Source organism: Agelaius tricolor, unplaced genomic scaffold (assembly GCF_023055355.1).
Source record: "Agelaius tricolor isolate 1412-34295 unplaced genomic scaffold, bAgeTri1.0.p SCAF_71, whole genome shotgun sequence".
Taxonomy (NCBI): Eukaryota; Metazoa; Chordata; class Aves; order Passeriformes; family Icteridae; genus Agelaius; species Agelaius tricolor.
In genome coordinates, this window is record NW_027269331.1 from 32,943 (window position 1) to 52,766 (window position 19,824).

General features: G+C 46.6%; 3 protein-coding genes across 4 annotated transcripts in view; all 3 read left to right on the top strand.

Moving 5' to 3' along the window:
* Positions 1-9,141, top strand: part of SYNJ1 (synaptojanin 1) — a 37,924-nt gene extending 28,783 nt beyond the window's left edge. Inside the window, exons 24-30 of the mRNA XM_071417901.1 lie at positions 922-969; positions 2,488-2,526; positions 2,619-2,659; positions 4,722-4,830; positions 5,747-5,943; positions 7,511-7,534; positions 9,005-9,141. Of these exons, the coding sequence (XP_071274002.1) occupies positions 922-969; positions 2,488-2,526; positions 2,619-2,659; positions 4,722-4,830; positions 5,747-5,943; positions 7,511-7,531 (455 nt within the window). The 3' untranslated portion in view covers positions 7,532-7,534; positions 9,005-9,141. The remainder of the gene's footprint in view (positions 1-921; positions 970-2,487; positions 2,527-2,618; positions 2,660-4,721; positions 4,831-5,746; positions 5,944-7,510; positions 7,535-9,004) is intronic.
* Positions 8,975-11,114, top strand: LOC139585249 (synaptojanin-1-like). The gene has a single exon (XM_071417857.1). The coding sequence runs from the start codon at positions 8,975-8,977 to the stop codon at positions 9,824-9,826; it is 852 nt and encodes a 283-aa protein (XP_071273958.1). The 3' UTR covers positions 9,827-11,114.
* Positions 11,115-12,408: 1,294 nt separating this feature from the next.
* Positions 12,409-19,212, top strand: CFAP298 (cilia and flagella associated protein 298). 2 transcript variants are annotated; one of them, XM_071417903.1, is made up of 7 exons: positions 12,416-12,747; positions 13,698-13,865; positions 14,977-15,044; positions 16,526-16,684; positions 17,004-17,135; positions 18,402-18,497; positions 18,583-19,212. In XM_071417903.1, the coding sequence occupies exons 1-7, from the start codon at positions 12,609-12,611 to the stop codon at positions 18,691-18,693; spliced, it is 873 nt and encodes a 290-aa protein (XP_071274004.1). In that variant the 5' UTR covers positions 12,416-12,608; the 3' UTR covers positions 18,694-19,212. The 2 variants fall into 2 exon arrangements, with proteins under 2 accessions (XP_071274005.1, XP_071274004.1); XM_071417904.1 differs by lacking the exon at positions 16,526-16,684 and having other exon boundaries at positions 12,409-12,747.
* The last annotated feature ends 612 nt before the right edge of the window (positions 19,213-19,824 follow it).

Genomic DNA, 19,824 nt, shown 5'->3' on the forward strand with positions numbered 1-19,824 from the left:
TCTGGAGCCAGTCCCATTTCAGCCCCATGTGCAGCCTCCACTCTGCCCACTCTGTGACTCACAGATCACAGGGAGCTCCTGGGCACATCTCACACATGGTGACACAGGGGCAGGCTGTGTCCCAGCTAGGGGATGGATTCAGCAGCAGCAGGCTCTGTCCCAGCTAGGGGATGCCTTCAGTATTTCCATCATGTCTATATATTCTGCTGTGTTTTTGCCATACACTTTTAGGAACCCGGTGCATGCTTGATGATGTTGCAGAAATAAAGTAGTTCAGCATGGTTATGCATGATTGAAAATGTTTTTTCTCTCAATCTGAACTGTTAAACCAATGGGTCCAACTGTTAAACCAAACTGAGGGGCCTCTACACAGTGCCCAGTGCTGTGTCGAGGCCCCTCAGTAATACAGTTCTTCAGGAACAGTACATGATATGAGGTGGGAAGTATTGCTTGGTCACATTTCCTATTCAGATGTACCGTGGCACAAACAGGCTGCTCAGTGTTCTGCATGACAGGGATCAGGCTTGATTTGGCAGGGTCAAAGTGCTGTGCTCATTTATTCCCCAGTGTCTGAGCTCAGCTCTGTGCTCTGCTCATGAGAGGTTCAGGACTGGATGTCAGATGCCACTGGGTAGACAAACGTTTGTGGAGAGTGAACATTCTGAAGGAATGAAACTCACTTTCAACTGTAATGTAGAATTGAAATAACCAATGTTCCTGAACATGATTGCACTTGATGGATTGTGATTCACACCAGCCTGGTTCCCCATGCTGCTACAAACAGTTATTTCCTGCAGGTGACTGTAATCTATCCAGACCAGAGATAAACTGTGTAAAGCTGGCAGTGTTCTTTATGCTTTTTCTTTCTCAGTCTACTGCTTTTCTTATGCTATGTACAGCTTCTCTTCTTTCTCTGAAAAGGTCTTGGAGCTCCTCCCAGTCCTGGGGTAGCTAGGAGAGAAGTAGAAGGTAACAACAATTTTTGTGTTCTAGAAATGGATTTCTGATGTAACATCTGAGTAATGTTATTGCTCGTGTGGCACTACAGTGGTTTCATTAACTCATTTATCATGTAGGATCTTTGCTCTTTTATTAGCATTTCACCCAGCCGGGCTCTCCCTGGTTCTCAGTGGTGGTGGGGATTGTTACAGAAGGCATTTGTGAAAAGCTCAGTGAAACTTGGAGAGCTCTAATCAAGAATGCTTTTAAGGCTGTCCCTCGGAGGAAGCTGCAGCTGCCTGGTCATCAGAGTGACCATTGCACCTGTAACTAAATCAGGAGTCTAGAGAGCCTGACTTTGCATAAAGGACCAGTGTGTTTGTATATTCTGGGGAGAGAAACTTCCATGGAAGCAGTTTGGTCAATAATTTCATATTTTGCCTCTTTCTGAAGAGCCCAGTGTAGGTGTTTTGACTGTGACAGCCAGCTGTGTGTAACACACAGTTCTGAGAGCATTTCTCTTGCACCTTTCTGCTTGGAGTACATGGAATTACTGTGGATGGGTGCTGCTTTAGCTGTGCCAGCAGAGTCATGGCCTTGGGTTTCTTCCTTGTCTCTCAGGAGCGTCCTTCACAGCAAATAGCAATGCAGGTCCTGATAGAGTCACTGGCAGGGTTTCCTCCTGTGTAGTACAGTTAATTTTGGCTGCATTGCTGGTTCATTTTGCTGAATTGGCAAAGCCACTCTACGTGTGGCATATTTGAGGTGGGAAGGCACCCTTGGTGGCTATGCACTCCAGCTTCTGCTCCAAGGAGGGTGAACTGGCACCAGGTTGCTCAGGGTGGGAGCTGCTGCACTGAGAACAGCCCCAGAAACCCCTTCTGCCTGGCTCCAGGGCAGGCTGATAGCTGAAGCTGATTTGATGAGCTGGGTGATGCACCACAGAGTTCCACTTACTGTCACTGGATGCTGCCTTTGCCTTCCTGGGAAAGAAGCAGCAGAAAGGCCAGCCAGAATCCTAAAGCTCCCTGCCTGTTAGAAATGGTGGGCTTGTCTGAACCCGAGGTGCTTTTTCCACCTCTTGCCCTGCCCAGTTAGAGTGTTGCACCTGAGGGCTGCCATCAGCGTGGCCACGGTGAAGCTGGGCTCTGACGTATCTGTCCCATAAACACAGAGTGGGGTCAGGCACTGTCACATCAGCTCTCTCTGCTCTAACCCCTGCTGGTAGCACCCCTACAGGATATACCAGAAATCAAAACACTTCCATCCAACACGACTGAGCACACGGGGACCCGTACAAGTGGTGACCTTAGCTTGCAACAAATAGGATGTGAGTTAAATCATGTGGAATAGAAGGGTCAAATGACTTCCTGTGTGCCATGGGGTGGGAGTGTGTGAGTGACAGCTCCTGGATGTGTAATAGGTTTCTGAACAATCACTGCTCTCTCCTTGCCTCCATTCCCAGTAGTAGTGGTGGAACATTGCCCTCTAATACCCATTTGTGGCTTATCTAACACAGATAATCTGTTTGTTTTCCATGCTGCAAAGCACAAAAAAGCCCTGGAACACAGAGAAAGGAGAACTTAGGTAATAGACGTGTGCTTTGTACTAACTGTAGCAGAGACAGAGGTTGGTTTTGCAGTGGGTGCTGAGTCAGTAATCTGTGCTCTCTGTTGCAGTTCGGCATCAGCCTCCTCCCACGGCGGGTACCCCCAGACCGGTAGGTGCTGCTTGGAGATCGTGTCCTGCTCACTGTCTGCTCTTTGTCACGTCTGTTTCTGGTAGTCACAACACGTGTGAGCAACTACACAGGTCACTGGGCAGGTCACAGTTTGTCTGTTGACTAAAACCACTGTGGGATGGGGGGAACCCCATGTGTGCTCAGACTGGATGGGACTTGACTGTTCTGCACTCTGCAAGCGCACGACGGGCTCCCAAATGCACATTGTACATCTCCTTTAAATAACTGCAAGGTCACTCTTGTTATTCTAGGTCCTTACTGATTTGCTGTGATAAAATGCATTATCCTCTGTACTGGAATGTAAATTGTGCCAGCAGTTAATTGCTGACAGGCCATTAATGGATTACATGTGCAACTGAGATCTAATTATGTACCTTGTGGTAAAGACTAATTTTCATAAGGGCCTTCATGTGAAAATGAAACATGCAACTGTTTCAGCAGATATTAGTCCTGTGTTTCACTGCCTTATTTGTGGAACTGCACTGAAGGAGGGAATGAAGGGATTGATGGGCATTCAGGTGCTTCACCCCACACAGGAAATCAAGAGATAAAATCCATCTGCCTAGCTTTTTCTTACCAGGAGCAAGCAGGAGCCTTATGTGAGGGAAGAGAAAAGTGTTTGAATAGCCACAGGTCTTCTTCAAGAGTTACTGAGTAATGGCATTGTCTGTTGATAATTCTTTGACTTTGCAGCATATTCCACTATTGGAACTGCTGAAAACTGCTGTTGAAAGTCTCCATTGCAGTAAATTTTACAGATTGATTCTCACAGTGAACAATTCACGGTCTTGGCTTTTTTAAAAATTATTTTTCTGGCAATGTAAAATGGCCTCTTCTAAAATTTGGATAAAGAAAAACTGGTGTATATAGGAAAGAATGTATTCATTTTTCACTGTGTGCTTGCCTTTGTCCCAGGTGATTTTTGGATTTCATCTCAAGGATTTCAGGACCAGGGACAGTAGCTACAGTGGATGCTGCTTCCCACTGAGGCATCCTGAGAGCTGGTTTACACTTGGTTTCTTTTCTGTTCCTTTTTGATATATTTTTATTTTGGTGTATGATCCAATGATCCTCCTGCCTACTGTCAGAATATTCAAAGAAATAGCAAAATGCATCTTGGCAGTCTCAGATCAGATTGGAGATGCAGAAATTCAGACAGGAGTTTATGAGATTAGGTAGCTGAAAGAGTCCAGAACGTTGGTTAATGGACCCAGCCAAGCATAAGGACTCACAAAGTGATGCACAAAGCCAGAGACATTTCTAGTAAAACTAAGATCAAGAATTATACTATTTTTATAGTATTTGCTGGTTGCTAATTAATTTTTGTGTACAGTTGTGCAATGGAGTTTGCTCTGAAAGCCATTTCTAGAGTTTGCTCTAGCCATTTCCTCTGGTACACAACATTTTACAGGAATCAAGTCTTACAAACTTGTCTCACAGTCCTTCCTGCCTCACAGTCCTTTTTCCTTTGATCCCAGGGCCTTTATTCAGCTCTCACTGTGTTGTTTGTAATTTACTCTGCTTCAGCTGTAACCTGGAATAGCTTCCTGTGTCTCTTCAAAGACTGATGTAGACTTGGAAGTTTACATTTCCAGCATATTAACTTCTATTCCATCAGCTTCAGGAAGACTGCAGGCTTCAGGTGATGCAGAATGTGTTTCATTAATACTGTTTGATGAGAAACAGGCCTCCAAATAAGCTAGTTGCTCTTGTTGGTTTTGTTGCTTACAATTTGTGGACTTAGGTAAATTACCTTATTAATATTAGCAAAAAAATAACTGTTTCTAGCATTGTTGCACAGGTAAGTATTTCTATAAAGTTTAAAAGCATTGTAAAGATCCTTTGTTTTGAATTGAACCATCACCACGTTTTGGAAATCTATTCTTTGTTCCTGCACGTGCACACAAGATGAGTTGAGCAGCTGTTATCAAAGAACAGGTTTTCGCAGAATGCTGATTATTCTGAGCCATTGAGCAGTAGATGGCTGCAGCTCCAAAGCTGAAGTACTGAAGTACTCTGTTCTTCCCACCTTTGCTGGCAGACCGTTCCTCCTCGAGCTGGAGTTATCAGTGCCCCACAAAGCCATGTCCGTGCCCCGGCGGCACGAGCGGCGCCCGAGGCTCAGCCCAAGGCAGCGGAGCCGCCACGGGGTGAGTTTCCCTTCCCTGACAGGGAACATGCAAATCCTGTCACTGCTCAGCCGGGCACTGCACTCTGTGCCTTGACTGCTTTGTTCTCAGCAGGTGGCTCCGCTTCTCACCAGGAATGAAGGTTCTGGGATGCAATAGCAGTTGGCAGCTTGTGTTAGGCATCCTCAAGTAGTGCACTTTTGGATGCTATTGTCAAGGTCGTGTGGGATCCTGACCCACAGATTTTGTGGTATTAGAGAAACTGTGCAAAGATTGCAGGGCTTGCTCTGAGCAGGCTGGTGTGTCCCATTCTGGCTATTGATCACCAGATGCTCTGTGAGTTGGTAGTTTTGTAATCATGAGATGTGGAACAGCATTTATGCCTGCCTCTCCAAGCAACTTCCTAGACTTACAGTTTAAAAAACCCCTTTGTACATATAAAAATACATGTTTTATAACAGTGGCCTCCAAAATACTTTTCAGTATAACTGAAGGACATTTTGGAGTGACATGGTTTGTGTTTTGTGTAAAACCACAGCATGGTTTGTGTTGGAAGGGACCTTGGAGATTAATTCCAGGCCCCTGCCTATGGGCAGGGCCACCTTCCACCAAGCCCCATCCAGCCTGGCCTTGGGCATTTCCAGGGATCCAGGGGCACCCTGTGCCAGGGCCTGCCCGCCCTCACAGGAAAGAATTCCTGCCAGATACCCCCTCTAACCCTGCCTCTGTCAGCTTACACTGGAGTAGCAATTTTTACTGGAGATGTGCTGAGTTTCTGGTGGTTTCCAGTCCCGTTGCCATGAACACCTGCTGTTCTCACAGCCCCTTCTCTGCAGTTCTCTGTGGTGCTTTCCCTTAAGGTTTCTTACAGTTGTAACGAATCCCCAGTATTCATTGCAATTCCTGACCATGCAAATCACTGCACGTGTCCTTCCAGGCTCGCCCCTGCTTCCTGAGCCACTGAAGCCTCAGGCTGCTGGCCCTGCTGTGCTGAGGATGCAGGAGCCCCTGGTCCCCACGGCACCCCAGCCCTCTCAGGCGGGCGCCCCGCAGAGCCTGGAGCCGCCGCAGCCGCCGCCTCGCAGCCGCTCCTCTCACAGTCTGCCTTCGGAACCGGCTCCCTGCCAGCAGCCGGTGAGTGGCACAGCCCTGCAGGGGCCTCCTTTCCCTGTGGGAACGAACACGGCTCGTACTGCCTGCTGCAGCCTCTGAGGAACCCTTACAGCGAGCACAGAAACAAAACCAGAAAATATAAAGGGCCCAGAGGCCGGATTCAGTGGCCCTGGGGCTCAAGGAGAGTAACACTTGCTTGTGTGCTGTCCCTGAATAACTAACATCTTAAATGCTAAACATGGAATTTAGGATTTCTGACGATGGCTTTACAGTTTATGGACAGCTCAGTGTTAAAATGATGCTGTCATTTGGCAGCTTTGTCTGGCAAAGCACTCAGTCTAGGCAGTCTGATTTGATGATGATACGTGCATGACAAGCTGTACAGTAAGGCAGCAGGGTTTGGAATAGGTGGTGCTTGGTGTTGGTGATCATTCAGTGAAGGGAGATGACATTGGTAAGCTCACAAACCTAATCAATGTATTAATGAATACCTGAGAGAAATAGAATTCTCCCCATTTCCCAGTGTCACTGAAAATACAGAGACCTATCCACATGATGTAGGAATTTCATGCAGTAACATTAACATTCTGTTCTCAGGGATCATTTACGCTGTTATGATAAAAAACCATCAATTTTTCTAGGAAAAGCCATAGTTTCTTACTGCTGCTTAAAAATGCAGAAGCAGGTTTTCAGTGCTGCTCAGATTTTTTCTTATGCCTGTATCTGAAGCCCTTTTTTGCTACAATAGTTAATGCCTATTTTGTACCACAGTGAAGCAGCCAAATTCAGTCCTCAGTGAGCTGATTTTTGAATCCAAACTGAAAAAATCTTTAAATGCTTTTCCTGTCTTTCTCCTGAACCTCTTTCTTTGCCTGTGAACTGCCTTTCACTTTGGAAACTTAGACCAAAAAGTGCAGTTTTCTGAGGAAAGGCCTTAAAAGGAGTGCAAGGTCTTTTGAGAGGTAGTGAATTCCAAGCCATCCTTCTATGCAAATCTGGATTATGATATTGGAGAAACGAAATCTGTTCTTATAAAAATAATCACTGCTACAGTGTGACAATTCAGGAATCCATACAATCCCTACACTGAAAAAGAGAAATAGTTACTGTAAATAGCTCTTCTTCCTTGCAAAGAAGGGAGATGCTACATTTCCACAGAAGGAGAGGCATTATGGTTGTGTCAGCTTGCAAAGCTGTTCCTGTGGATGAGGGACAATACTGACACAGTTCCCAGAATGAGAGCTGTGGGGCTTTTCACGGTAACAGGTGACTAGAATTAGTGCTCACATTCCTGTAACTTGTCTCCAAAAAGGAGCACAATCAGCTGCACAATGGGTGTCCATGGAAATACCATTAGAATGGACCTGAGTTGGTTTTTTATGACTCCCAATGGTTGAGCTTACAGTAGAAGACAACAGAAATGGAAAATTCAGTGTAGGGTGTGGTAAATACTTGTGGTTTGTATTCACAGCTCAAAAAAGCGGCTTTGTGACAACTTCTGAAAATATTATTTTTAACATGAGGTTGCTTTGTTACTTGGATTTTCTTGCTGATTTTCCTCCTCTGATCTGTGTTTCTCTTTCACAAGCAGGAGCAACCGTCAGGGTAACAGGTATCTGACTATTTCCCAGTCTCGTGCGTGGCTCCCTCCATTCGAGCAGCAGAGATGTATGGGTGGTGCTCTCATACATCTGCAGTCCCATCCCCTCAAACACACCTGTCTGCATTCATGGGTTGCCTGTCATACCATGGTGTGCTTGTTCCTTTCATGGTGCATTTCAAAATGAGACTGCTTTTACTGGGGCCAGGCACTATTTTGTGTCATCATCTTTTTATGAAACAATTGGACCCTCACCTGCATTGCTCAGGCACTGCTGATCTTGGTCTGCTCAGGGAAAAACAGATCAGTGTTGGCAATAAATGCTCTCTGTAATGCAAATAAATCCTGATGCTACTGCACTGCCAAATTCCATTTCAGAACAAACCCCATAGATCACATTTCTCAAGGAACAGAGGCCTTGCTGTGGCCCAAAGTAAAACAAACTGTTACCATTTTAAAAACACTTGCTTCCAGAATTACTCAAAGCAAGTTTGTACTTGGAATGAGGAGCAATTTGGATTCCTAGTTTCTTTGGGATTTTGTACTTTCAACTGGCCACAGGACTTAACCAGCTGGTGCCAGGCTGCATTTGAGTTCTATTCCTTCTACAGTTGAGTTTTTCACATTTTTCCCTAAGTTACTCCATGTCTTTGTTTTAATATTATTCTGCAAAAAACCTTCAACTGTAGACAGTCAATTCAGTTGTTTTGGTGTATTCAATTTATCATAAAATCTTTTTGTGACATTTGAACTCTTAGAAGCCGTTTTTACTTAAGCTTAACTCATTTGGTAAGGGGAAGCTCCAAGCTCTGTTCTGTCAGTGTGCATACTGAACAAAGCAGATACTCCACCTTTTTGGACAGCTTGTACAAGGTAGAAAACACCTTGCATTGTTGTTTGAAGCAGTGTGTAAAACCAGGAATATTTTGATTTTCAAAGCTGAGGAATTCTGTGGAGAAAACTGTCTTCTCCAAGGGTAAATTGTTGTTTTAATTAGTGATTGTCCCTTTCTTTCCATGCCAAGAAGAGATGCTTATGGGTGCCTGGCTACATAGCAATGTCTGACTGCATTTACTAATAACACTGATGTTTCCTCTCATTGCGGTGCTTTAACGCTGCTGTAACATCAGTGTGGTCAACTCCCACACAGTGTAACCTGGAGCTTTTCATTCCATAGTTGTGCCGGGCTGTCCCTCGCTTGGAGCGCATTTCCCGAACATTTTGCCATGCCGAGTTCCCTCAGTGTTTGTTGCTGGGACTGGGACCTGCAGGAAGTAGGCTCCAGCTGCATTCAGCACGGAGCAGGAGGGAGTGGTGTTTGACAGCTTAGAGGCTTTTCTTTAGGCAGAGGGGGTTCAGGCTGTTGGTACAGTTGTAGTTAAAACAGAACGGGGTTGAAGCTGGAGCTGAGGGGTGAGAAGGGGGCAGTAGGAATAACATGGAAGCAGCTGCATGATTCCTGAGCGTGTGCTTCCTTTGCAGCAGAATCCCAGCGGGACACACGGCACTAACCCTGAACCCCAGCTCAGCAGTGACCCTTTTGAAGACCTGTCATTCCAGCTGCTCGTGTCCAAGATGCAGACATCTGTCCGAACATCACCCGCTCCAACCTCAAACCACAAGGAGTCGATAGAGCTGCCTTCAGCAAGGCAAAGAAATGCAGAGAATTTGAGTCCTGTAAATTGCATGTCAGCAACGCCTCCTATTCCAACCTTTCACTCATCCCAGGAACATCAGCACAGCTCTCCAAACCCATTTATTACTGGGCTGAACTGCTCAAACCCATTCACTGAAAGAACTCCCAATGCTGGGAACCCATTTAGGATGGAGACAGGGGAGTCCAGGATCCCCTCACCGGTACTGGCAGGAGCTGCTGCTTCCCACCCGTTCCCTGTTCTGCCCCCGCCCAGCTGTGGCCCAGGCAAGCCCCTGTTTCCCGTGGGTGCAGCTGCAAACGCCTTCTGCCGGCGCGGCGGCTCTCTCAAGGTGGAGAAGGTGCAGCCCAGGGGCTGGGTGACGTTTGACGAGGACGAGAACGTCCCCACCAAGCTGAAGCCATCCGCCAGCGTTGCAGATTTCACACGGCTGGGCTCCGGGACACCGGCTGGGTGCCCGGCCCTGCTCGCCTCAGACTTTGCCCTGGGTGGTGACTGCGGCCCCAGCGCTGCTGCTTGCCTCTGCTCGCTGCCAGCCCGGAAGCCGCCTGCCCCCCCGGTGCCACCCGCAGCAGCCAGCAGCAGGGGCCCTGCCGGTCCCTCCCTGGCACCCAAGGCGCCACCAAGCCGCGGCTTCACGGAGAGATAGCTGGGCGGAGGTGCAGGAGGGCGTGTTCGTTCCTACGTGTTATCCAGTAGAATAATTGGGCATTTGAGATTATTCTGTGTGCAATAATTAATGGTTAAATGCACTGAAAGTTAACTCTGCTCGTAAACAGCCACTTCAGCTCGTGTATAAATTCTGAATGTGTATATATGGTAGAGCACAACAAATGGCCAGGAGTTTATGAAGACCTCGGTGTAATAGTATTTGAATAGACAGAGAGAGAAGGGTGAGCTACTGTCTCACTAAAACCTGTCATTCCTGGACACAGATTTTGCTTAGGGAGCTCTTTCATTTCTGTTCTCCTTTGTGGAATTTCACAAGAAGAGGCTCCCTGCTGGCAGCCTCCCCCCCTCCCTTTTGACTGTTTTGTTAGTTGATATTTATAAGTATTTACCAAAGAGCTGCCAAAGTTTATGGAGATTTGAATGTTGACAAGTATTGTTTAGAAGCTGTTTAATTTATAACAGAGGCTATGGGTATTTGTAAGGCTTATATTTGAATTTGAGGCACAACAAAAATAGTTTACTTTCAAAATAGAAACAAAACTTCGCATATTAATATATTCAATTAATCTCCTGTGTCAGTACATTTCAGTTGTTAGATCCTATTGTGACATACACTCACTAGCACTAATTCAGAATAATTGTTCCATATCATCCATTTATTCATTACTCTTTTAACTATACTTTTTTTTTTCCACAAACTGGAAACAGCTGATACAGCAGGCTTTTCCTCAACCTCTGGAAAAAAGCCCCCCTTGGCTTTTGAGATACCAAGCAGTATTTGCCAGGTGCAGGCCATGTAGTCTCCCAGCCAGGGGGTGAGACAACACACTTAGGTTGTATTTAGAGTAGTGCAATATCCCAGGGCAGCGCGCTTCGGAAATGTTCAAACACTCTCACAACATGATCCATGAAATAATCCATGAAATGATCCATGAAATAATCCACTCTCCCTTCAGACAGCCCCTGGTTAGGCACGAGCTGCAGCCGCCTAGAGGAGTGGTAGTGAGTTTCCTATTGCGCTTTTTTCTGTTCAGGTCATTCCAGGTGTACACTCGGAACAGCAGTGGTACTACTTGTGCTTCGGTGTGTGAGTTCCCTTGTTTCACGCTGTTGCTGCACACATCCATGTGGTTGGTGTTTTGGGATATCCTTACATTAGCAAACCAAATTCAGGGGGGAACTTTTGCTAGTGGGAGTCACGTGATGATAAAATATGTTGTCGAATATTTAATTGCAGTGATTAAAAACTATCTGTCTGAACTGTACCGGGCATGCGGCTCCTCTGCGCCTCACGGGGCTGTGGGCACCACGGGGAATGCTCCCAGATTTCAGGGTCTGTGTGTATATATATATATATGTGTGTGTGTATATATATATGTGTGTGAGCTGCAGTGAGGCCCTGCCATGTACTGATGGGAGTACTGAGCAGCAGCAGATGCTCTGCAAACACGGAGGATGGAGGTGAGACCCACTCCCCACGTGTTCCTGGACTCTGTTTCCGTGGCTGTATCCCCCAGGACACCCAGGTATGCCTGAAATACTCCCATCCTTATGGTCTGGGTGGTCGTTCTCCCTCTGTGCCCCTGTGCTGCCAAATCCTCCTGAATCGTCAGGATAAATAAAACCCTCTACAGACTGTCATTTTAGTGTCAGCAGGTTGGGCATTCCTTTATCCTTGGCCAGGGGCTGTGTGGCTGACAGAATTCTGGCCTCCACATGGACATTGATACCGAACTTATTAACTTATTTAAACATTTCTACATTAATGTTCATGGGTTCTAAATTACATCATTATATTTAATTAATTAGTATTCTGTCATTTACTGGTGATTGATTTCTCACTTCTTATGCTAATTAGAGCATATTTTTAGTCTTTTTGTATCTTTCCCTTTAGTAGGGAATTTCCAGTGTATATACTGAGTTTTTATCTGGTATTTTCGCCATAGTGTCCTTGTGATCCATAAATTCTGCATTCTAGATGTCCAACCTCCCCAGTCCCTCTTTCTCTCCCGGGCTTTGTTCATTGGAAATATCAGAGTTAGTTTATCAAAACTGAATGTTTCAGGCCTTTTCCCAAGCTGTCCCCACAGAAATAGCTTGTAACAACTTGGCTAAATAGCGCCCGAGAGTAATTTAAGATTAGTCCACTACTTATAATTGATGTACATAGAGGTGATGATTAATTAGAACAATTAATTTAAGAGGTAATTAAACTCCTTACTTGCAATTAGTAAGACGTTTTGTCGCTCCCCACACGAGGCAGGGTGCGCGGGCCCTTTAAGGGCTCCCGTGCCCTCACGGGGTAGTCGGAAGTACCACTGCTTATAATTGATATAAAAAAATGGCTGCTACTTATAATTTATATAAATATAGCTGCTACTTATAATTGATATAAATATAGCTGATGATTAATTAGAACAATTAATTTAAGAGGTGATTAGACTCCTTACCTGCAGTTGGTGAGACGTTCGGTCGTTCCCCTCACGGGGCAGGGCGCGCGGGCTCTTTAAGGCTCCCGTGCCCTCACGGGGAGGCCGGAAGGGGAAGCGGCGGCGGGATCGGTGGCGGCGCCGTTGCTGCGAGACCGGAGTCTCCCGAAGGATCCCGAAGGATCCCGGTGCTACCGGAGGGGGCGGCAGCGGTCCCCCCGCGCCCTCAGGGCCTCCCGGAGCGGCGGGCGCGGCCGCTCCCCGCGCTGCCTCCCTGCCGCCGGTATCCAGGGTCTCGGCTCCGTTGCTGAGGGGCCGCCCGGGCCGGCCATGGTGCGGCTGCACGTCAAGCGCGGCGGCGAGAGCGAGTTCCTGCTGGAGGCGCCGGGCAGCGCCCGCCTGGCCGAGCTGGCGCCGCTGGTGGCCCGCATCCACAACGGGCGGCTGAAGGTGCAGCGCCTGTGCTCAGGTACCGCGGGGCCGCGGCGGGCGGGAGCAGCTCCGGTAGCCGTCCAGGCAGCGGGAACACCTCGCCTGCGCTCCTGACGGGGTCGGTGCGAATTCCCGCTTTCGGTGTTCAGTGAAGGCATTGCAAAGCCTTGAAACCTCTCCCACTGCGTGTGCCGGTAGCAGCTGCTTAAATCAGGGAATCGCGGAATGGTTTGGTTTGGACCTCAGAGCTCTCGCAGTGCCACCCCTGCCATGGCGGGGACGCCTTCCGCTGTCCCAGGTGCTCCAAGCCCCGTCCGGCCTGGCCTGGGGCACTGCCAGGGTTCTGGGGCAGCCACAGCTGCTCTGGGCACCTGTGCCAGGGCCTCAGCACCCTCGCAGGGAAGCATTCCTCCTCGGTATCCCATCTAACCCTGCCCTGTGGCGGTTTGAAGCCATTCCCCCGTGTCCTGTTACTCTGTCCAAAGTCGTCCTTCAGGGCACTGTGAAGTGCTCCCCCCTGACCAGCAGCTTCCGAGGCAGCTTTAAAAAACATTTCCTGCCCCACCGTGGGGCTGTGAGAGCAGCGATTGCTGTCAGGTAAGCCTGACCTGGGGGTACAGCCCACCCACAGCTGCTGTGGTTGTGGCGTGTCTGAGGCCGTACTGACACTGCTCTGAAATCTAAAAAAACCGGACCAGGGAAATACCAAAAATAAAAGGTTTATGGCCACGAAGTACCATGAGGGTTTGTATCCCTGCACTTGTCATTTGTTACATTGTTCTATGGTTATGTAAAATTTATAAATTTCAACATTATTACACTATCTATATATGTCTGTTTATATCCCTTATTCTTTATTCCCTCTATTTATCTGTTTAGAAACTAAAAGCTCGGGGCAAGTTTTGCCTGCACATACATTATGTGAAAGGCTTTTGTAAATGGACTATAGTAATAGACTTTTAATCTTGTTCTCTAAACACTCTAAAGAGATGGAGGAGCTGGCAGAGCATGGCATTTCCTTACCTTACAACATGCAAGGACTGACAGAGGAGCAGATAGAAGAGCTGAAGTTAAAGGACGAGTGGGCAGAGAAGTGTGTCCCAAGCGGTGGGAGCGTCTTCAGGAAGGATGAGATGGGGCGAAGAAATGGATTTGGTGAGTCAAATGTCAGTGCTTGTTTCTTTCCCTTCAGACACAGACAATCCATAATATAACAGGGAGCAACAAATCCCTGGTTCTGGAATGGGGTAGCCAAACTGTAAGTTCCACACACAGGGATTCTGTCTTGGGTCAGAATCTGGGGTAATGCTGATGAACAAGCCTGAAGAGCAGTGTCTCTCTTCAGCACATAAACAATCACCAGGAGCAAGTTTGACTGCTCCAGTTCTGTTTACCCTCCCCATTTGTAAATGTACACTCGAGAGCTGGGTTTCCCCAGGGACCCCAAGATACATTAAGGGTTGTTTTTCTGATATCTCTCCTTTTGTCTCATTGACTGGGATAGTTCAGCCTTGTGATATTGACCAAGTTAGAAAATTGAACGGGGTGCGTATGCAAGCCAAACCAGGTGCCATCAGACGATGCACCCAAGTAGGACATAAGCTGGGAATGAGCATGCTTCAGCTGGATTTTTGTTTTTGAGGACAGGCTTTTTGTAGCAATTGAAATAGATAACTGTGATGTTAAATGTACAGTGTATTTGTGAAACTGTCTTCATTGTTAGATTGAGATTTTAATTAGAAAAGAAAGCTGCGAGCTGTTTTGCCCAGTTAAGGCTTGTCTGCCAGTACAGCCCACAGTAGTCCAGCAGGGAAGGAGCCTTGGATTGTTCTGGAGGGTATGGGATTATGGTTGTTGCTTTCTACTGAGGACCTTTGTCCCAAATGAAGTTCCAGATCATGGAATCATGGAATCACAGAATAGTTTTGGTTGGAAAGGACCTTAAAGCCCATCCACTTGCACTCCCCTGCCATGGGCCAGGACACCTTCCACTAGACCACATTGCTCCAAGCCCTGTCCAGCCTGGCCTGGAACACTTCCAGGGATGGGGCAAATACCAGTCACATGTCTTTGGGAGAAGCCATATTGCTGTCCCATGAGAAATACTGCTTATTTCTTAAGTTAGTAGGAAATACAGGAATGAACCATGTAACTCCTGCTTTATGGTACAATACTGTTTCATTTGCTCACAGTGGAGTCTGCACAGGATGTGTGCTAGGTTTCTTTACAGTAAGCATAGACTGTGGGATCTCTCTCTTACTTGTAGCTCCAAATGAAAAAATGCAGCAAGTTATAAAGAAAACAATAGAAGAAGCCAAGGCATTAATCTCTAAGGTGAGTTTCCTCAAGTGATGTGTGGGGCTTTCCTAAAATAAGTGCTGTGGAGTTGGGCATCTGAAATAAAATCAGGCTTTTTTCGGTGCAAGGGCTGACAGTTGTTGAGAAATGCCATGAAGTGATGCGAATGGTCTAATAAAACCTGACAGTTTGGTTAATATTTTTCTTTAAGGCTTTTGGCAAGTGGTTCAACAGGTTAAGGAATCAGATCCAAACTCCCAGGGAATGCTGGCAGCTGAGCCCATGTGGAGCCATTAAATCACATTCAGTTTTATCCTTGCAATTTGCTACTGCTGTGTCCTTTGGGGGAATGCTTGTCGTGCTTTCTGGTGAAAAATTAACTGCATTCTGTGCCCTTCTCGGAGTTAATGAAGTCTTTTGACTTTTATGTGTAATTAATTGAAAAATGTGTTCGAATCTCTTAGGTTATCACAGAATCATGGATGGTTTGGTTTGGAAGGGACCTTAAAGCTCACCCAGAGCCATGGGCAGGGACACCTTCGAGTGGAGCAGGCTGCCCAGAGCTCAGTGCAGCCTGAACACTTGCAGGGACCCAGAGCAGGGCGTAGGCCTTGGTGTGACTTGCACGTGCCCTCAGCTCAGTCCTGCTGAGCACAGGGTTTGCCCTGATGATGGGACGGTGCTCTCAGGCATTCAGATTGACATGGCCAAACCTGGAGTGCTCTGTGTGGTGTTTCAGCTTCCCTATGGCTTTGAAACACCAATGTAGTAACGTTTATGAATGGAGTTAAGGGTAGCTTGGAAAGTGGCTTGTTTGGTTTGCCACTTGATGATGACAAAATGGAAGAAACATGCCTGTGTGTTTGGGGTTGTACTGGCCAGTTAGCCAGATCAGGAACGTCCACAAGGAGGCAACATTCCCTTAGCTGAGTGCTCAACAAACTGTTAGCTCTGCAGGGAAGACCTTTATTTCTGTTCTTCCAGATGTGTCATGTTTCTCCTTTGTCCTTGCACTGGGGTTGGAATGATCTCAAGTACTTGTTCTTGCAGCTCTCTGCATGAGCTGTGCAGTTTGCCAAGCTTTACACTGCTGCTCACGTGTGCTCTATTTTTTTCTCAAGTTTTAAGCCCCTTCTTCATCCCTCACTTGAATTTTGCTGGCTTGAATCACGTTCAGGAGTCACAAGTGCTTGGAGCCACAGCACCCCATCTGCTGCTTGTGCTCACACAAATGTGTCCTGGTTTGAGTCCTGTGTTCCAGGGGCAGCTGTCTCCTCACAGTTTGTTGAAGTTCTCCCTTTCCTGTGTTCTCCCTCACCCACAGTAAACAGGCTAAACAGAGGGGCCAGAGGTGAGAGATGTTCTCCCAAGTCGGTATTCCAGTGAGGAGACTGGCACTCCTAAAATCCTGATGCAGCCTGTTGGCTCTGCTCAGGTGTCCCATCCCTTGAGCTCTGAACTGGCCACTCTTCCTGCAGGTTTGCTTGCCTTGCCCCTGATCCCTGTGTGTGTTTCAGAAACAAGTTCAGGCCAGTGTGTGCGTTGGCATGGAGACGGTGACAGACGCCCTGGAGCAGCTCCGAGGGGCGGTCACGATCGTGTATCCCATGGGATTGCCTCCACACGATCCCATCAGGATGGAGTTTGAGGATAAAGAAGACTTGTCAGGAACTCACGTACGCAGTAATGTATTCCCCTTGTGTGTAGTCCTGGGTTAAACATGGCCCGTGCTGTTCTTCATCTTAGCAGTGAAAGTTGTTTTCACCCCCAGTATGGAGAATTTGTGTCCCAAAGTGTCCCAAGATTGAATGGAATATAAATAAAAATGCCACAGATGAATATGAGGAGAAACATGTAGAAGTAGAGTGTAAAATTACACTTCATGTTAGGAATTCCAGAAAGATTATTTTTTTTCCCCCATGAAAAAAATCTGGTTTTGGAAAAAAAGCAAGAAACAATATCCTCCAACTCTTCACCTTGTTTATTTTGTCACAGGCTGGAACTGAAGTTATAAAAGAATCCGAAGCACAGTTGTGGTGGGCAGGAAAGCAGTTAGAAGAAACAAAGTTGCTGTCTGACTACGTGGGCAAAAATGAGAAAACAACCATCATTGTGAAGATCCAGAAGGTGAGTACTGCTGGGAGATTGCTCTACAAGTTCCTCACCCTTGGCTGTCTGTTCTCTGTGGAAGAGAACTATCCATAGGAGTATAAAATGGATTAGATTAGTTCCAGCTTGAGCATCCTCAAACTGTGCATCTGTTTTAAGGTTTGAATGGATTGTACTCTGAGTTTCTCTCCAGTAACTCTTTAGCCTGTCACTTACATACTGTAGTCACTATTTCTTGCTCCATGGTGTTGTTGTGGAGTACAACAAGGAGGCATTTAAAGAATGGAGGGAATACAACCTGGCAAGTTTTGTGGCAAATCTTGCCACCTGCAGTGGGTTCTGCAGTGCATCCCTGAGAGGTGAGTCAGGTGATTTATTCAGAAGGCCAGATTTGGATTTTCTTTCCTCGCAGGGTCATTGGGAAATGCAAGGTGTGGCATCCCAATGGCCACTGCAGGGTAGCTCCTGGGAGTGCTGTCTGTTTAATTAGTTGGAGGGCTTGCTCACAGAGCACGGGCAGTGCAGGGGCTCCTCTGTGCCCAAACCCCCTCAGAGCTGTTTGTTCTCCAGGGCATCCACATCTCCATGCACAGGAAGATGCTGTGCTTGCACTTGCTGACAGCACGAGTTTTCTGCTTTGTCCATCATTTCTTCCAGGGACACAGTGGCCTGGATAAGAGATTTCCTTTTATTTGTAGTGGTTTGTAACTCCCTTACTTCTCTCCTTTACTAAATCCTGTGCCATCCTGTGTCTGTATTAGTAGGGGAGCTAAAGAGATAGGTAGAGTGACCTTAAAGCAGATTTGTTATATCTTTTAAAGTGGAAATTTATGTAAAATAGACTTAATCCTGTTTGCATCTTCCATTGATGTCCACAGAATTGGCAGCATGATTCAGATACAGAGATGAAAAAATAACCCTCACTTGAAAAAATAAGGAAAGTGAGGGTGCTGAGGCCCTGGCACAGATTGCCCAGAGCAGCTGTGGCTGCCCCTGGATCCCTGGAAGTGTTCCAGGCCAGGCTGGATGGGGCTTGGAGCACCCTGGGCTAGTGGAAAGTGGCCCTGCCCATGGCAGGGGGTGGGAATGAAATGATCTTCAAGGTTCCTTCCAACCCAAACCATTCTGTGATTCTGTGAATGCAGCCACAGTTCCTCAGCATTATTTTCCTGTGCTGAGGGAGCTCATGAAGTCCAGTTGTCTGAAAGGTTTTTGCTGTCTGTGTGTAGCAGCTTCTCCTTTGCATGCCGATGTCACCAGCAGCATTTCCAACTTGCCTTGCAGAAAGGGCAGGGAGCCCCGGGGCGGGAGCCTGTGCTGAGCCACGAGGAGCAGAAGGAGATGATGCTGTACTACCACAGGAAGCAGGAGGAGCTGAAGGTGGGTGTGCCCGTGGTGCCCGTGCGTGCGGGGCTGCTCCAGCCGAGCTCAGTGCCTCACCGCTGCCCTCCCCTCTGTGCCGCAGAAACTGGACGAGGAGGACGACGACTCCTTCCTCAGCGCTGAGTGGGCAGACAGCCACGCTCTGAAAAGGCAATTCCACGGGGTCAAAGACATCAAATGGGGTCCCAGATGAAGCTCTGCACGCCCCTTCCCAAGCTGCTTGCTTGGTGCTCCTGTTTGAAGCACGGAGTGTTGTGGTGTGTGTGGTAGAGTGTTCAGAGAGCAGCTGAACAAACTGTCCCTCCTGTGGCCTTAGGTGTTCAATAAATGTTCCTATTTCTCTGTGACTGCAGCAGCACTTTCCTCTGCAAGGAAATGAACAGGTTCTCCTGACGTGTGGTACTTTATTAGAAACTTGCAGTTTGGAATTGGAAATGTCAGTCTGTTTCATAGGCAGGAGGTGTAGTAAACATGCCCTGGAATACTGGTGTTGTTCAGAGAGCTCTTTATACTCTCCTGCATTGCTGTTAGATGGTGTGCTCTGGAAAAGGTAATTTCTTTTATAGGAAATCAGTTTCCCCTGACTAATCCAGGGAGAATGAAGGTTTTTTTATGTGCTTGTTCACATTTCAACATAGCTATTTCCAAACTGTCATTTTGAAATGAGTTAACCTCTTAATAATTGTTCAAAGTAAATGTTTTTATATAAACACTAGTGACATCCTCATGGAATGCTTCATTTTCATTCTTTGGGTTTAGTTTTTCTTGCTGGCATATAGAGGTTGACAGTAATTTGTGTACAAAAATAAGCATCATTTGCAGGTAGCTTGGATAAACCCAAGTTTCATAGGACCAGATCTTTTAGGATGGAAGTAAAAAATCATCATCATTGTCTGTATTAGTATGGTTGAAGAGACACCAATCAAGGTGAAAGCCAAGTGTTTGCTGAACTTGCAGCTTGAAGATTGGATGCAGAACAGGTAATGAATGCCATGCACTGAACTCCTCATGGTGCTTTTACTTCAATCACTGATTTTTTTACTTTCAGGGAAGTTTGGTGTCTGGTAATTTTTCTTGAATCTCAACTTTACAGAAACATGACTTTTTACAAAAAGAAAAATCAGCATTTCTGAGTTGAAAAACTTCAAGTATTTTTAATTTAAAATTTATTTGGAATTATTTCACATGGCAAAAAAGGTTCTTGAAAAAAAACACTTTGTTCTTCAACTTCCTAAGAGGAAAATCAATGTCCTGGAGCTTATAATATTCTCATTTCCTCTCTGAAAGCAAGGGCAAAGCAGGCATAGGAAACATTTAACACAGA

Bases quoted from the DNA above. Each gene is read 5' to 3' on its own strand.
- LOC139585249 (XM_071417857.1), top strand. From the start codon at position 8,975: ATGATTCCTGAGCGTGTGCTTCCTTTGCAGCAGAATCCCAGCGGGACA.
- CFAP298 (XM_071417903.1), top strand. From the start codon at position 12,609: ATGGTGCGGCTGCACGTCAAGCGCGGCGGCGAGAGCGAGTTCCTGCTG. The intron at 15,045-16,525 runs GTGAGTTTCCTC...TGTGTGTTTCAG, and splicing joins CCAAGGCATTAATCTCTAAG to AAACAAGTTCAGGCCAGTGT. The intron at 17,136-18,401 runs GTGAGTACTGCT...CTTGCCTTGCAG, and splicing joins TCATTGTGAAGATCCAGAAG to AAAGGGCAGGGAGCCCCGGG.